The following is a 16,354-nucleotide window of genomic DNA, read 5'->3' as shown; positions in this document are numbered from 1 at the left end:
CCCAGCGTTCCTCCGAGAAAGTTTTTATTTTTTAAATTTTTTTCAAACTCACTCTTCGTGCGCCTTAAATCCTCCTCATCCGGATGGGATTGACGGCGAGGCCGCTTCTCCTCGCCTCCATCATCATCATCTGTAGGCTCCGCTAGATACTGCAGGCAGGGCGGTGACGGCTGACGTCAGGGCCGAGCGCTGGTCCATGTTGGAGGAGAGCAGGTAGAGCAGCATGTGATGCTGGAGGAGGCTCCCGGGCCCGTCTCTGGACAGCACGGACACGGACGAGCGCCGGTTGGGCAGCAGTGGCAACCAATTATCAGACATCAGTCACAGAATAATAAAATGAGTCATGTTTTTATTTTACTGGGTCTGCAACACACTGGAGGGACTGAGGTTACCACTGGAGTAACGTCTGCAAGACCATGAGGAGGGTTTATTTTTGTAAAATGTTCTTATAAATTGAACAAATCTTGAGTTCATTATCTTTAAATCTGCAGGTAATTCATACATGAATCTATTCAGGGCTGCAAAGAGCAAAGATTTTCATTATCAATTAATCTGCAGATTATTTTCTTGATTAACTGATTAATCATTTGGCATAAATCAAGTCAGAAAATCACTATTACTTGAACCACGGGTGCCGCGATATTTACGATAATCGCGATATTAGAAAATAAATTATCGATATCGTGTTAACACATATAATAATAAAAGATGGTTCCACCTGCCTCTATGTATTTTCAGGGTGATTTATTTTCCAAAAAAAGAGACAAAAAATAAAGTAAACAAAGTTAAAGATACAGTAGATTGCTAGAAATTTTCCAAATTTTTATAAATATCGCGATATTGCCATCGTGACTTTGATTGGCCTACGGTAATCGTGTAGTGAAAGTCTGATATTGCGACAGCTCTAACCCCGAGGTGACATCTTACACTGATATTTATTCAGTTTAATTTGGGTTGCACATTGTGGATTTTGTTAAACCGACTCCGATAACCGATTAGTTACCTGCTTCTCATAATAACTGATCATTTCACATTTTTGTATTTTAAAAAGTTCATAACCTGTAGTTCATGGGAACCTGAGATTTTTTTGGTAAAACTCGTACACCCTTCTCCCAGAACCCTTGTGGACCGTGTTTATTACAATCATACTATCCTCCACTGTGTGGCGCCACCCCATGCAGCTGGCGACAGGCTGCACTTCTTCTTTATGTTTATTGACGGGTCACAAAGTAACTTTAAAGGTGCATATACCCAACCACTGTATCAGAGTTTGTAAATGCTACGTGTTGAGACAATGAATGCAATTTGGCTTCATGCAATCGGCTTCATTTATGGGCTATGATTTCACTAATACCAATAAATTGCCGCTAATATCAATTTCCCAATATTGGGCCGCTAATTTATCAGTCCGATATTAATCGTGCATCCCTAATTTGATATCACAAAGACAGAAGAAACATCATAACATCCGAAAAGTTGGAAGTAGGTATTGTTTGGCATTTTTGCTTAAAAAAAAATCACTTTAATGGTGAATCAATCATCAAAATAGTTGCGGACTCTTTTAACTCTAAGTAGGCCATTTTTATTAATCGATCCATCACTTCAGCACTAATTTATCTTGTAGTCTATAGTAGTTTCCCAATCTGATCATTTTAGCACATCTAATACACGATTTGCAGTAGGGCTGGGCAATACATCGATATATCATTATTGTGACGACACTATAGACTATGATGCTGTGTAAGTGTTGTCTTTTCCTGGTTTCAAAGGCCGCATTACAGTAAAGTGAAACCACACTGTTCCACTTCCAATACATGCCCTTACCCACTTAGTCAATACATCCACATTACTGATGATTATTTATCAGAAATCTCAACGTGTACTTCTGTGGAAGTACCAATAGTCATCCCTACAATACTGCTATATTGCCTAGCCCTACTTGAAGCATTTTACCAATATCTTCAAGTATCCATGGTGCCGCTCTCCTCAGTCAAGGAGTCTCTTTCTGCCACTATTCCCTAAACAACAAAATGCATTCAACATCAGTAAGGAACAAAAAAAAGGCAAACCTGCAGCACAACATTGGAAACACGGACAGTTCAACCAGTGTGAGCGTACGAGAGAAGGATGTACAAGGAAAAGGCCATACGTTTATTAAACTAGATTACATTACAAACTCATTCATCTAAAGAATAAACATACTTTGATGAAAAGTAACACGACAGGCTCCGTTTTAGTGTTGATGTTAATGTTTTATGTACAGATTTTCACGAAACTGCATGGAAAAATAGAAGATATCCAAACCATCGGTTCAGCCGCTACTACATCACCCTCACCTTTACATCAACTGCTGAATGTGAAGCTCAGTTAACAGAAAACGATGCAGCTCAAAACCTTATTATAATTTAATATCATAGATGAATTATATTAGTATGACAAATAACAAACAACAAACTGATTTAAAGCGATGTACATTTTGTTACTTCCTTAAATGCTTCAGTAACTTATGAATGCAGAAATTAACGATGTAAAGTCATCTTTTGGCTTGACTTGAAGGCATCATCCAAAGTCACACTCAACATTAATCCGTATAAAAAAAGTCTGAACCACCCTGATTTCAATCTCTGAACATTCCCCTGAATCCCATCTAGACAGGACCATAATCCTAGAAATGCTGTAGCCCCAAACTTGAAACTTAAAGGGCTGTAACACGTAAACCAACTATTATATAACATTCTTCTTCACAACCTGGAAATCGGTCAAACATGTCTGTGAGTCCCTGGTCTTCCTCTCTCCCTGCTGTTAGTAGTCGACGTTCCGCACGGCAGCGATGGTGGACACCAGTCGACGGGGCAGCAGTTTGGCGGTCTGTCTGTAGTCTTCTGGTTTGGCCCTCAGCAGGGTGACGATGTGCTGCAGGGATCGGGAGGGCTGCAGGCCCAGAGCGTCCATCACGTTGCTCAGATAATCTGCGGAGCAAGAACAGGAGAGTCCGTACAACTTAACTGGGAGAATACGTGACGGTTTTGCTAAGCGATCAGAAGGAACTGGCGTTTACTGCACCGATGTCTGTGGCCAGCTGTTTAGTGGAATGGACGCTCAGTTGGGGAATGAGCAGGATGGCATCACAGTAGGTCTGCATGGTCGCCCGAGCGATGGAGCCCAGCCAGTAGTCTGCTGTGTTGTCCAGCTCTGGAAGGTCATCGCCTGAGACAGAGGGAAAGGGATGTTTCAAAGTGCGTCATTCACAAGATGTTAAAGGAACAAGAGTTAGTGGTGTGGGGACAGGACACGTTTTAAGACGGGTGGGGATTTAATACAAGGTGTCAGGGAAAAGGAAGGAGCCGGAGATGGAGGATAAAGGTCAAAGGTGTGTGAAAAACAAAGGTCATGGGTGGTGTTTCCACCGGGGGAACTTTCTCCAGGAACTAGGAACATTTGCAGGGACCACAGCAAGGACCGATTCAGTTCTGGGGACATTATTTCACCCCACAAAAAGTGCCTGCTCGGAGGGTAGTACTTTCAGCCACCTTTTAAAAAATCTGCAGCCGCAAACCAGGTTGTTTTTTGCCCACTGTGCTTCGACACAGAGTTAGAGAAGGAGGCATACAAACGATGGACAATGTGGCATCACTGTTGCACAGTAAAGCCATCGCTTTTCATAAGTCAGTGAACTAATTTGGCTAATCTCACGATTTTTTTTTCTGTTACATGTTAAAACAAATGTCAATAAAATAAAAACATTTAATCACAAAAAAATTACTGAAAATCAATGGATAAAAAGAAATAAAAAATTGGAGGGTTAGTGGAAAGAAAGCTACAAGAAATTGTGAACTAAAAGAAAAAGGGAAAAAAAGCACAAAAAATCATGTGGAGAGATAGACTGTGAGGAGAATCAGGGTTGATGGCCAAAAACCTTGCTCTGGAGGGAAAGGCAGCTTCCCAGCATGTAGGGCCATCTCGAGTGCCGGGTCCTCCTGTGTCACAAATGGCTCCAAGTGGAGAGGCAGAGACATCAGGTACTGCCCAATCTGGAAGGGAAAGACAGACATCTAGCTTAATATAACCAGCATCTGGGAGCTGCAGTATAATATGTATTGTACAAGACCGCAAGTAAAACTTAATCTTTTGAGGCATTTATCTGAACAGCACATTTTAAACATGTCAGTTATGATTTATGAATCATTTTAAAATACAATGACGTATATTAAAGTCAAACCTGACTTACATTAGTAATGTATTCCTGCGGCGACAGGCTGAAATTAGGCAGGTCCTCTGTGTAGCTCTCTCCAAAACCAGGTGCCTCTTGTCTCTGAGCACAAATCAAACAGTATGAGGTGAGATTAAAATAGACACAGCCTGTCCAACTCTCAAATGCACACAGACAATCCAGAAGCTCTCAGCAATGCACTCACATGGTGTCAGTCAGTATTTCAAATCAAATCATGTAGAAACTTGACACTTAATCACCTCCATCTTGGAGACGAGGCAGAGCTGGTGTTTGATCTGCAGGAAGACAGAGTCGAAGGCCAGCTGGTTGGCTTGCTGGTTGAGTCTGGTCAGGGCAGTTCTGGGCTCTGCTAACAGGCTGGAGTTACCTGTGCCCTTTTCCTGCAAGACAAGGGCAAATATATGCACAAAAACAGCTGTAGAGGTAAACCAGAGTCAGTTCTCTCACAGGACATCAACAAAAATCTATTTTCATTCCAACTCCCAGACACGCTCTGTACCTTTAGAGAGTAGAGGACTTCCATCAGGCTGTTGTATTCAGCCATGTTCCCCCTCTGAAGGTAGTTGTATTCCTGCCAGGGGTTCTTGGTGGCGCTCTTCCTCTCTGTGGAGCTCGTCTCCTGGATGCCCGCCAGGCTGCGTGGACTGTACGACTCTGACAGATACTTACCCGCCGTGCCCAGGATCCTGTGGGAAGGCATGGATTCCTTAAAACTCAACATTGTGTCTTGTTGACAGTGTACCACGAGTTATATCAGTTTCAGAGTGATGAGTGGTTTGGAGCGAAAGAGAACAACTAGAACATTAAGATTAGAGATGTTTCCCCCTACCACCTTTAATCATTTATTTATTATATTTGTTCTTTTTTGTGTTTGTTTATTTTCTTACAGATGTATACTACTAACCCTGTATGGATGCTATGTTATGTAGGTGCCTGAAGTTACACAAGTCGCTTGCCATTTATGGATATTTGGTACTTGTGCACTAAAAAGCCGTTGCATACAGGTGCCGTGATGCTGCTGGGAAATACCATGGTCCCGCTTGTAATAAATAAATTATGTGGTATCGGATCGGAGCATAGACTTGTGTACTGATCATTACAGACTCCAGCAGTTTCCAATACTGTTATTGGTATTGGAGCAACCCTAATTATAAAATGTTAAGTTTAAAGATTTCTCTTACTTGTTTGACAGCTGCTGCTCGAACGCTCCACATTGTCTTAGTAATTCTCCACAAGTGGCAATAATCCTGCAAAACACAACACCAAACCAGAAAGTGTTAAAAATCTGTGATGAACAAATGAAACTGTACTTTGAAAAAATGTACAAATAAATAACTAAATGAAACATTAACCTGACAGAGTTCTGGAAGGCTGTCCAGTCCTCCTGGAAAACAGATGAACTTGGAGTATCCTCAAGTTTACACTTCTTCCTGATCGACTGCAGCGTTCTGGAAAAGTCTGACATGTACCTAGAACAAGCATAGTTAAAAGAGGCTTTATCAATCGATTCAAATAAAGGTCCAGACATTTTTCTTCTATGAATAAAGCAAAGAGGTCAACACATTATACGTGGCTTAAAACTGTGATAATAAAAAGATCATTTACTTGGTGAATAGGGCTTTGAGGGCTTTGAGGAGGCCACACACGGCCAGGCCATCAGTCAGTTTGACACAGCGGTCCACAGCGGCGCTGGCCAGGCCGAACAACTTGCCAACAGAGTGACTCAACTCTTCCACGCAATCGATCACCTCCCCGTGTTCCTAAAGAGAATAGAGAAGATGGAGCATGCAAAAAAAATAACACAGAGATTATAAAAAGTAGGAAGTGAATCAAGACGAAACAGTTTTGGTAAATCTGTTATCGCGCGCGTGCGTGCGTGTGTGTGTGTGTGTGTGTGTGGTGTCTAACCAAAGGTACAGCACTGATCTGGATGAGAAGGTGAGCTTCCTCCAGATCTCCATACTGCAGCTGATAAGGTTTGTAGGGGTCATACAGCGCACAGACCAGCTCATTCACCTTCAGCAGATTATTCTCACCTGGGGAGAAACACACAGACAGAACATAAGGACCCTAGCTCCACCCACACCTGCACCATCTACAGTCACGTCTTGTCTAAGCACAGACCCAGGTGTGGCAGCATGGCGGCCTCCAGGCTGTGTCCGAAGGTGGACGTGGTGTGGTGGAGTTCCAGCAGGGTGTCGAGACGCTGCTCTTGGGCCGCCCGCTCCAAGGCTGTACTCAGGCACACGGGGATGGATGGAACCATGGCTCCCAGAGTTTGGATCAGCAACACAGTCACCACCTCGTACGGGTTCTTGAACACCTGTTAATCAGAAGAACATTTTGTACTCCACTTTTTCTGACTCATCACTATCAAACCATTTCAAAAAGTGTGTCAGCATGGTTGAAAGGCGTCTCAGTGTGCCTCACCTGGCTGCTCCACTGTAGTTGAGAGTGCCACGTAGAGTTTAAAGTGTCGTAGAATTCAGAAAGCTGCTGATTCAAACTGAGCTCGCTCTGGGAGAGATCCTGCCACATGCTCACCAACTGGCCCTGGAGATGCCAAAACAAGACATTCAATCACAAACGGACACTAGAGCAAACAGAATTATCATTTTGTGACGACTTCTTTATTAATATTATTAAAGTGAGGGAGGGACCTGTACCTTGTGACACTTGTAGTAGTAGGCGAGGAGCTGTGGCATTCGATCTATCTCTGTGAAGACTTTGACAAACAGCTTGGCTTGGTCTGCAGAGAAAACACATGTAAACATACTGTAACTCTACATAGTGTACACTGAGAGTGGACAAGAAATGGACGTTGGAATAAGTATGAGAAAAGAAAGCACTTCTCTTCTTCCAGGTTCTTACCTATAGACATGGAATTAAAGGTTGCAACTATTTGTGGGCTGGCCAGGGCCTCCAGTCTGTTTTTCAGAGCCTCCAGGTGGACGCACTTTTCAGAGTAGTCCGGTGTGTCCACCAGCATGGCCAGGCTGTTCTGCATGCTGGTCAGCTTGGAGGAAATGACTGCAAGGTCCTGGGAAAGGAAGAGAACGAGATAGTACCTTAATATTCTATCACACTGTTACGTATTCTGACCCAAATAGAATCGGTTCACATTCACTGCATAGGGAATTGATTCTGTCTTTGAGAGGCCTTGGCTGTCTTGCACGTTTCAGTGAACTGTAACTTTTCCTCCAACATTAAGATAAACGTTCTATGCAGAAAGTCATCTAACATTAAAAGGTTCAGTTCTATTCCAATATTCATTTTGATGAACGCTTGTATGGATGTCTGCCCGGCTGAGTAGCAAAGGTTCATGATCACAAAGCAGCCAGCCAGACAAAAGTTAACAAGTGAAGTCTTGTAGCAATGTCTTTTATTTATACCTGTGTTTTGAAGGTCTCCTCAATGTCTGCACTCAGCGTGCTCCACTTGTCTGCCTCCTGCAGAGCATCAGCTGCCAGATGCATGCGGCTCTTCACTTGATCTATCTCCACCAGGACCTGGTACATAGGAACAAAGTTATAAAAAAAAGTCATGCCTAAGAAATACTCTGAGAAATATCCTGAGGAATATCCTTTATCCCGCTGTCAGACTATAATAGATCTTATCATCAAATACAATACTTGAATTGCATGGTGTCAGGTTAATAGTCAATGTTGTAAAATTGTTTTACATACAATGAGGCAATGGAAAATGTGAATATACATCAAGTATTTATGTAGTAATGACATAGCGAGTAAACTCATGCACACCTGCATCGACTGCACAGTGTCTTGCTCAAACTTCTTGATGTCCTCTTTGACCAGAACCATCTGTTCCTTGAGGAAGGAAGCCTCCTGTTTCAAAGCCTCCACATCTCGCAGCACTCTGGGCATATTTTGGAGGGCCTGGTTACTGCTCTCTACACACAGAAATGGAGCAGTCTTACAGTTAATAAAAGGGCATGACAAGAGAAGTATAACTTTCACAATGATACATCACAGTTAGGGTCACTCTACAGAGAAATTGCCAGTGGTATTGGTTTCAACAAAAATAAAAATCTAACAATCCTTCAGCTGCATCTTTTACAGATTGGTGTGATTTCTTCTCTAGTGTGTTAAAGGAGCACTATGTAGTTTTTTTTATGTCTAAACAAACTTTATAAACAAACTATCTTGGTTTTCATGACTGGATAGACTGAATAAACAAACTGTCCTTGAAGTACAACACAATTTCATACTGTTTTACTTTGTTTATATGTGGCGGACCCTGCCACCTTTCTAGCTTCAAACAGTGTTCTGGGGACCTTATTTTCCTCTGAGAACAGCTTGTTTATTTAGTTATGGAGAAAATAAATATTTCCGAGTTTGTATTATCACCTCAATAATATTTTAAATATCAAAATTCTGAGCTTGAATTTGTTCTCCAAAACTACACAGTGCCCCTTTATATTGATTATGTAGGATATAAGAGTTGCCTTGACCTTAAGCTATGAAATCCTGAAATTAGAGATTCTTTGTTGTCACCGTGTTTCACAGCCTCTCACTCATTAGTCACTATAAATTCAGTTTCCAATTTATTAGGTACACCTAGCTAAAACTGATGCAGTCCAATACAAAAGTTGTGCAATAAACTCTGCTGTCATGAAGGTTATAATGTCAGGTTCTTGTTAAAACTGTTTTCAGAAGGTGTTAAGTGTCAGCTGACCGGTGTTTCCTTTATTTTCCGTTGTTTTCATCAACGAGGGCTGGCTACATAACAGAAACCCCTCTCTGTACAGTATAATGCAATACAGCATAACAGCACCACAAACTACATCCGCCAAAATGATCAGAAAGTTGAATCATCACCTCTGACCTCTGTGAACCCGGAAAAACTGAAGCAATAAACTTCATGATGTGAGGATCCATTTCAGGACTGTTAATGCTGCATTGGTTTCAGCTAAATGTATCTAATAAACTGACTACTGAGTGTTTGATTCATATAAACAATGTTGTCCTTGAATGACCCTTGCTTACAAATTGAAACAGTGCAAAAACTAAAACACATTACCCTTTGATTATGTGCATTTATGCTTGCTAGGTTTCTGATGATCCATCCGGTATAGCCACTACAACATTATTAACATTTAATCGGTATTGCTGCAAAATTACAAACCATTTTTCGGTGCTGCATGTTTTCAAACTACACCGAATTGGTGTCAAAGAAGGAAAAACACACTACATTTCTATATTTCATAGTCTAGTTATTGATGATGGATAGCTATGTAGATATACAGGCTTAATGTGTAGATTATAACAAACTAGATTATGACAATAGTAAACATTTAGCCAGAATATGTGCTAAGACAGTGTAATACAACAGTAAATTAATAAAGAGTGCTTTCAAGAAGATTATAAATAAAGGTTTTTCAAGAGGTGTTGATTCAACTTTATGGCCATTTTGAGGCGGTTTGTGTCGCTGTTGAATCGCATTGAATCAGAAGTGTTTCTAATATTAAAGTCTAACAAGAGAAGACAGCCTACAATGTGTTAAAACTGCCATTATTAGTTCACTTGAACCACTCACCCTCAATGGCATTGTTGACTTCCTGGATGAACAGCTGTAGCTTCATGACCAGTGTAGCTGCGTGTGTGTCCGCCTTCCCCGGCGCGTCCTTCTGCACCACCTTGAAGGCTCCGTTCACCCAGTCTTTGACATCGAAGTCATCATCCAGGAATTTGGAGAAATCCATGTCGCCTCCTCAGTCCTCCAAGAGTGAGAGAAGGAAGGCGGTGTTCGGTCAAACTCTTCTGCTTCAGTGCAGTCTGTGTCATCGACCCATTGCTAACGCTAGCTAATTCTTCCCAAACAGAGGCTTCGACACGAATATAAAATAAATAGCCCAGGAAAATGAAATTATCATTACAACTAGATATAGTTCCAGCAGGGCGACGGCTTCCTCCAGAGTTATTTTTAAATGTCTACGGCTTTAAAAGAGAAAAATACTGTCATTTTCCTGGATGTATGATGCTGGCAGGGCTACTGACACTTGACAACAACTTCCTCTTTGTGCTTTCTATTTACCTTCCCCCGGAAACAAGCGCCCGCGAAACGATCTGACCTGCCGAATAAAATCTTGACAACAGAATGAAGCACATTTCGTCAACAAAATGGGACGATTTCTGTGTTTTTAAATGAAGTTTTTTAACATCTGGCCAAGTATTAAAGAAAAAACGAACGCATACAGCGGTTAGCTTGAAGCAGTGTCACAGATAAGTATGTCCGTGTAGAAACATTTTTTTTCACTGGGGTGAGTAAAGGATTTAAGGTCAAGTGTTTTGTTTTGTTTTTTACAGATTTTGCTGTAGTAGTACATGATATTCATGTTTTATGCAAGGGTTTATGTACTGTTGCTATGACCGTTTCAGAAACTAGTTAACACTTGTAGGTTATCATTTTCCTCACATCATGCATTGCAGGGTCAACTTCCTGTTTGATGCTCACCCAGCCCACCTATGTGAGGGCATGCAATACTGATTATGTGGTTTCACAGCTAAGGCTAAAGTTTTCATTTTTACTTATCAGATGAGAAAATAACCCCTATAGTTTAAGCATCACCTCTGGACCCTATGTCCCTTTATTTCACTCTCGCTTTTTGTTGCAACTTATTTGCCTTGAACTTGTCTTCCAGGCTTTGTGATGCCCCATAGATGCTCTATCCATCAAATATTTTAGATTACACTAGAACGTTGAAAAATGCCCTCAAAGGTAAAGATCTGAAAGAAACTGAGAAAAATCCGTCCATTTATCTTGATCCAACCCAAAAGTTAAAGGGATCTATTCTGGGCCGACACCAATCCTCCATCCAAGTTTCGTGCAAATCCGTTCGGTAGTTTTTTGTAACTCTGCTGACAAATCAACAAACACAGGTGAAAACATAACGCTTGGGGTGATCTGGAGGAATGGAAAGCTGCTGAGCTATGGAGCTTTGCAGCGTGTGACTCCCTAGGAAAAGGAATGAACCAGTGATAAGTCTGATGTATTAACGATCATACCAGTGTATATTAATGTTTGTAAAATGGTGTTTGATGGCAGGAAACAATGGGCACAACGCATCATAAGCCCAAGTGAGGGATCTCACTTGGTTATACACGTCACATCTAAAGCTGCTAAACCCTGTCTTGTGTGTGATGCATCTTGTGTTGGCTTTTACGTCCACAGATGATAGGTGTTTATTCAGGTTTAAACATAAAATAGATTAGTTATGATTACATTTCTGTAACCGTGTCCTATTAAAATAATGGCTTTACGTAGCCATGTGTTCAAAAGTGAAACATTCTAGTTACATCATATCTCCTTCAGCAGACATTTATCTCCACACACAGTCAATTTCATGAATATTATGCAAACCAGAAAGGCAGTGAGATCCCAACACTCCTGCCATCCATATTAAATATAAATCCATATTAAAGCAACACCTTGTAGGTTTAGGGACCTGACCCTCTGAACTGAGAGCTGGTCCTGCACCACCTGTACCGGGGTGACTCAGGATCTAACAGCAATTAAGGTTGGAAGTGGAGCTGGGAATGAGTACACAGACGGATAACACACATCAGCAGTTGTCGAGGAGGACATACAAAGCAAAGGTGTTCCAGCTGCTCTTGAACTCATTTAAAGATGGGAATAATTGATGATATTAAGGACACTGTGTCCAAGGTGGTGTTTATTCCTTCCACTTTGTTATCCGGCCCAGCGGTCCAAAGGTCGATGATTAACGTAAAACTCACATGTACCACTCTACACAGTGAAACTCAAACATTTAACTCTGGGAACAAGAAAAAAAACCATTGATCTCCAAAGGCCCTCACAGCGCATTATTTGAAGGGTTAAAGGGCCTTTCTGGGCACTCTCATGACCTTGGCCCCAGGAAAACATAGTCAAACAGAGAGCCTATACCAAGATAAGTGGAAAACCAGAACACCACTCTCCACCCTGTGTTATGTGGGATGCATCTTGTGTTGGCTTTTACGTCCACAGATAGGTTTAAACAAATAATAGATTAGTTATGATTACATTTCTGTAACTGTGCCCCTGTTGAAATAATGGCTTTACATTGTCATGCATTCAAAAGTGAAACATTCTAGTTACTTCATATCTCCTGCAGCAGACATTTATCTCCACACACAGTCAGTTTCATGAACATTATGCAAACCAGAAAGGCAGTAAAGGCTGGAAGTGGAGCTGGAAGTGAGTACAGCGACGGGTAGCACACCTCAGCAGCTGTCGAGGAGGATATACAAAGCAAAGGTGCTCCAGCTGCTCTTCAACTCAGTTAAAGATGGGAATAATTGATGATATTAAGGACACTGTGTCCAAGGCGGTGTTTACTCCTTCCTCTCTGTTATCCGGCCGAGGAGGGCTGCACATGGCTCAGATCATTCTGTCTCTGGTCACCTTTGTCCTTGCTGGCATCAGAGGAGGGAGCACCCATACCTACTGGATCTATGCCATGTTCACCTGGGCCTTCTGCCCCATCATGACCCTCGTCATCACCATTATTGAGATGTTTAAGCTCGATATCATACTCAATATGTTTTGTCTGCACTGGGATGATTTCACCACAGGGATGGCCATGTCCTCCACGCTCATGACCGTCTCCGTCGCTATCACCTACGGCAACTTCTACGCCTGCCTGAAATGCCTGTACGGCTGGATAGTGACTATATTTGCGTTCTTGTGTGGCATTGTCTACGCTCTGGAAGTGGTGAAGGACAAATTCATGGACAAGAAGAAAGGGGTCTACCTGGCTGCTCTGCCTGGTTTCTGGAAGGTTTTGGAGGCCTTTGTGAGCTGCATGATCTTTATATCACTGACCGGTTACAGAGATAAGCCGGCTCTGATCCTGTGTGTTATAGCATATATCATTCCTTTCCCCATCCTGCCACTGATCATAGCCACCAACATCCTCAAGAAACTGAAAACATGTTTGCCCTTTAACCTGGACAGGTTTGTGTTTATCTTTCTGGTCGTCTCTGTTGTGCTGTACATATTCGCTGCTATCATGTGGCCCATTTTTATGTTCAGAAACAACCCTCGTCCCAGTGACTGTCCACCCAGCTACTGTATCTGGGCCATACAGTTCATGGTTGCCTTTATGACCTATGTAAATCTCATTCTCTTCACAGTGGACCTCATTTTTACCCTGCTTGGTATCTGTGGCTTTAAACGCACCTAAACTTTTTAAACCCTTTGAACTTTAAAGGTGCAATATGTAACAATTGCAGTTGAGAAAATTCAGACATTTAAATTAGCAACAGAATGCAAATAACAGTTCTGACCTTCATGTATTGTGTTGCAAAGATATATGTATAGTAAAGTTAGCAATGCTAACCAGCTAGCCCCTACCTGTTCTGGTGTATAAGTCCTGTGCTAGTGGTGAAAACACCAACATTCCTCCGGAAGTCCAAACTCAGTCTGGAATGCTAGCTGCACAGCTAACGGCAGTTACAGTTAGCAGCAGTTAGCGATCACCCTAGCGATATGCTGCCCCCCCTATTTGATTTGAATTCGACAGGTGGTCAGTTCTTTCATATTGCACCTTTAAAGGCATAATATGTTACATTGCTGCATTAAATGTATAAAAATGACTAGACATGTATGTTAGGCTGTATATTTTGTTGAGTTGAGTATCTAGATTATCCCAAATGTTTCCAAAATGTTCAGAGAAATCCATAATTTTATGCAACATGTGGTCGCCTATCTGTGTCGTCATATTGCCTTTAAAGCCTCCAGTTGTCATAACCTCCAGGGAAACATGGGATAATCAGTAAGGAAGGCAGCAAACTAGCAAGCTAGCTAGCCACTCCATTGTTTACTTTTGTTTATTGCTTGCTCATGATGGAGCAAATTTATTCATCTTTATCAGCAATGCTGGTTGTTTAACAATGAAGACAACAACCCACCCTACTTCATACATCATCAAGCTCTGTCTTTTGTTATTGTTTTGACCCCATAGTGGCAGAAATTGCATACTGTGCCTTTAAACTTGTACTTGTAGATAAAAAAAACTGTAAGGTTGACACTCAACATGTCTCTACTCTTTTATATGTTTTCCATTTAAATTTTTTGCTTTAATGTATGCTGTATCTAAAATGACTAATAAGCTCTATGTATTTCCTAATGTGTTGCTGTGGTATTAAATACAAACTGCATATATGTCTCTGCCAATGAATATAAATAGATGTAAGATGTGTTGCATTACGGCTGTTTGAAAATGAGATTACACATGAATGAACACCCCTCTGTTTGCTGGGATCTGTCAGCCACAGACAGTGATGGATGTGCAGCAGGAATAAAGTGACGCTCTGATAAAGACACATTTGTGACCTCATTTTTTTAGTCCTAGATGAAAGGCTGGAAAAATATGTGCCTATTTATGTTGGAACAAGTCATAAAGAAATGATTGATATGTAATTGTCAGTTTGTGATTAAATGTCAAGGTAAAACTTTCATGATGAATCTGGTTATGGTGAAAGAAATCAATTTCAGTTCACTTCATTACATTTTGTGCAGAAGATCCTGAGAAGACAAAGGCAGCAGAGATGAAAGATAAGAAGAAAAGGATGCAGAACATTTTTTAAATATACTGATTTTAATCACATAAGAGACTATTTTATTTGGTGGTATACGTTTCTGAATATGTTTTGCTTGCAGAATACTGAAGAAACATTTTTTGGTAAAAGAAATATAGACATGAATTTAAAAAACTTGTCTTTAAAGGGGCAATATGTAAGAATTTGCTCATGCCTACGTTCCTTCAGTAGTCCGGTTAGCTGCACGGCTAGCTGAGCTAACAAGCTAACAATAGCAACAGTCAGGATGTATAAACAGAGTACAGTCAGCAGCAGTTAGCAGTTACTCCGGTGCCCCTTTTTATTGGGAGTACGACTTGAAGAGGATGGATCGGGAAATTTGAATAAAGGGAAATCTATAAGCGGTGCCTCCCCATCATATAATGCTCGATATGAGCTCAAACAGGAGTAGAACAAGGAGAGAGGAGGTCATAGGCGCAGTTCATCCTGCAGAGTGAGGCTTTAAATATAGAGATTTTTGCATCTTGATTTTTGACATCAAGATCTCATCATGTGTGGTCCATTCAAGGGCTGTCAGGGCATTTTACGCCTCTTGGAAATAATCTTCACCACTTTGGCTCTCATCATAGTCATCTTCAGAGGCAGGATGACGAGTCCGTGGGGCGTCTGGTGTGAGTTCGTCTGGGTTTTCTGCATCGTCGTGCCCGTGGTGGTGACCGTGGTGGAGGCCAAAATGTGGCACATCCTCCTGGCCGCCTTCCTCCCAGACTGGGCCGGCCTGATCTGTGGGCTGACCACCCTGTGCGCCGTGATGATCACCTCAGCCACCATCATCTTCGCAGCTGTTTTTGTCTGCCTCACCTGCATCAGCAGCATATTGTGTTTCATCATCTCCCTGGTTGCCACTGTTTTCTTCCTGATTGACGCTGTGATGCAGAAAAAGAAGTTTCCAAGCGGCTACCTGTGCAGCCTGAGAGGAAGCCTCCGCTCGTCAGAAGCCTTTCTGGGTTGTATCATCCTCACTGCTGCCACTGATCACTTTGTCAATGCTGAATGGTTCTATCGCCCTTTGGGGATGATATGCAGCATCATTGTGTTTGCTGTTTGCCTCCTGCTCACTGTGGTCATCATAGTTCTCAATCTGCTTAAACTGCTGCAGTGTCTGGTCCCATTCGGGCTGAGTTTGATGGAGCTTGTGGTCAACATTGTGGCAGTGCTGTTGTACCTGCTCGCTGTCATTCTTTGGGCCGTGTTTGGTTACAGACGCTACAAGTACAATCCTTACATCTGTAACAAATGTTCCTTTACAGACATTAATACTGTTGTGATAGGAGCCAGTGTTAATCTGATCTTATATATTGTGGACCTGGTTTTATCCTTCAAGTCTCGCTAGAAATGCAGACATAAAGATTAAGGAAACACAGATTTATTGTATGGTTTTGCCTCCTTAGAAGTTAATTATTTTAATGACAAAGATATTTAAGGGACAGTAGCTGTATGTCACGAAAATTCATGTGAAATATCAGGCTTTTGATGGATGATAGAAAGAGTACTTAACACA

The 16,354-nt window shown here is 41.6% G+C and overlaps 3 protein-coding genes across 3 annotated transcripts; 2 read left to right on the top strand and 1 right to left on the bottom strand.

Annotated features, from left to right (window-relative positions):
• Positions 1-2,130: 2,130 nt before the first annotated feature.
• cog7 (component of oligomeric golgi complex 7) lies at positions 2,131-10,272 on the bottom strand. Its single transcript, XM_073489742.1, has 17 exons — positions 9,788-10,272; positions 7,993-8,141; positions 7,624-7,740; positions 7,103-7,271; positions 6,898-6,980; positions 6,662-6,784; positions 6,356-6,554; positions 6,140-6,267; positions 5,837-5,991; positions 5,584-5,700; positions 5,413-5,478; positions 4,731-4,917; positions 4,471-4,611; positions 4,229-4,312; positions 3,917-4,031; positions 3,064-3,207; positions 2,131-2,969 (listed from the first exon to the last, which is right to left on the bottom strand). Exons 1-17 carry the CDS (start codon positions 9,951-9,953, stop codon positions 2,803-2,805), a joined length of 2,310 nt encoding a protein of 769 aa, XP_073345843.1. The 5' UTR covers positions 9,954-10,272; the 3' UTR covers positions 2,131-2,802.
• Positions 10,273-12,539: 2,267 nt separating this feature from the next.
• On the top strand, positions 12,540-13,436 carry LOC141015362 (myeloid-associated differentiation marker-like protein 2). The gene has a single exon (XM_073489410.1). The coding sequence runs from the start codon at positions 12,540-12,542 to the stop codon at positions 13,434-13,436; it is 897 nt and encodes a 298-aa protein (XP_073345511.1).
• A 1,907-nt stretch (positions 13,437-15,343) lies between these two features.
• Positions 15,344-16,186, top strand: LOC141015969 (myeloid-associated differentiation marker-like protein 2). The gene has a single exon (XM_073490196.1). It carries the CDS (start codon positions 15,344-15,346, stop codon positions 16,184-16,186), a length of 843 nt encoding a protein of 280 aa, XP_073346297.1.
• The last annotated feature ends 168 nt before the right edge of the window (positions 16,187-16,354 follow it).

This window comes from Pagrus major, chromosome 20 (genome assembly GCF_040436345.1).
Source record: "Pagrus major chromosome 20, Pma_NU_1.0".
NCBI classification, from domain to species: Eukaryota; Metazoa; Chordata; class Actinopteri; order Spariformes; family Sparidae; genus Pagrus; species Pagrus major.
The sequence above is the reverse complement of the archived record's forward strand: the minus strand, read 5'-3'. Positions and strand labels throughout refer to the sequence as shown.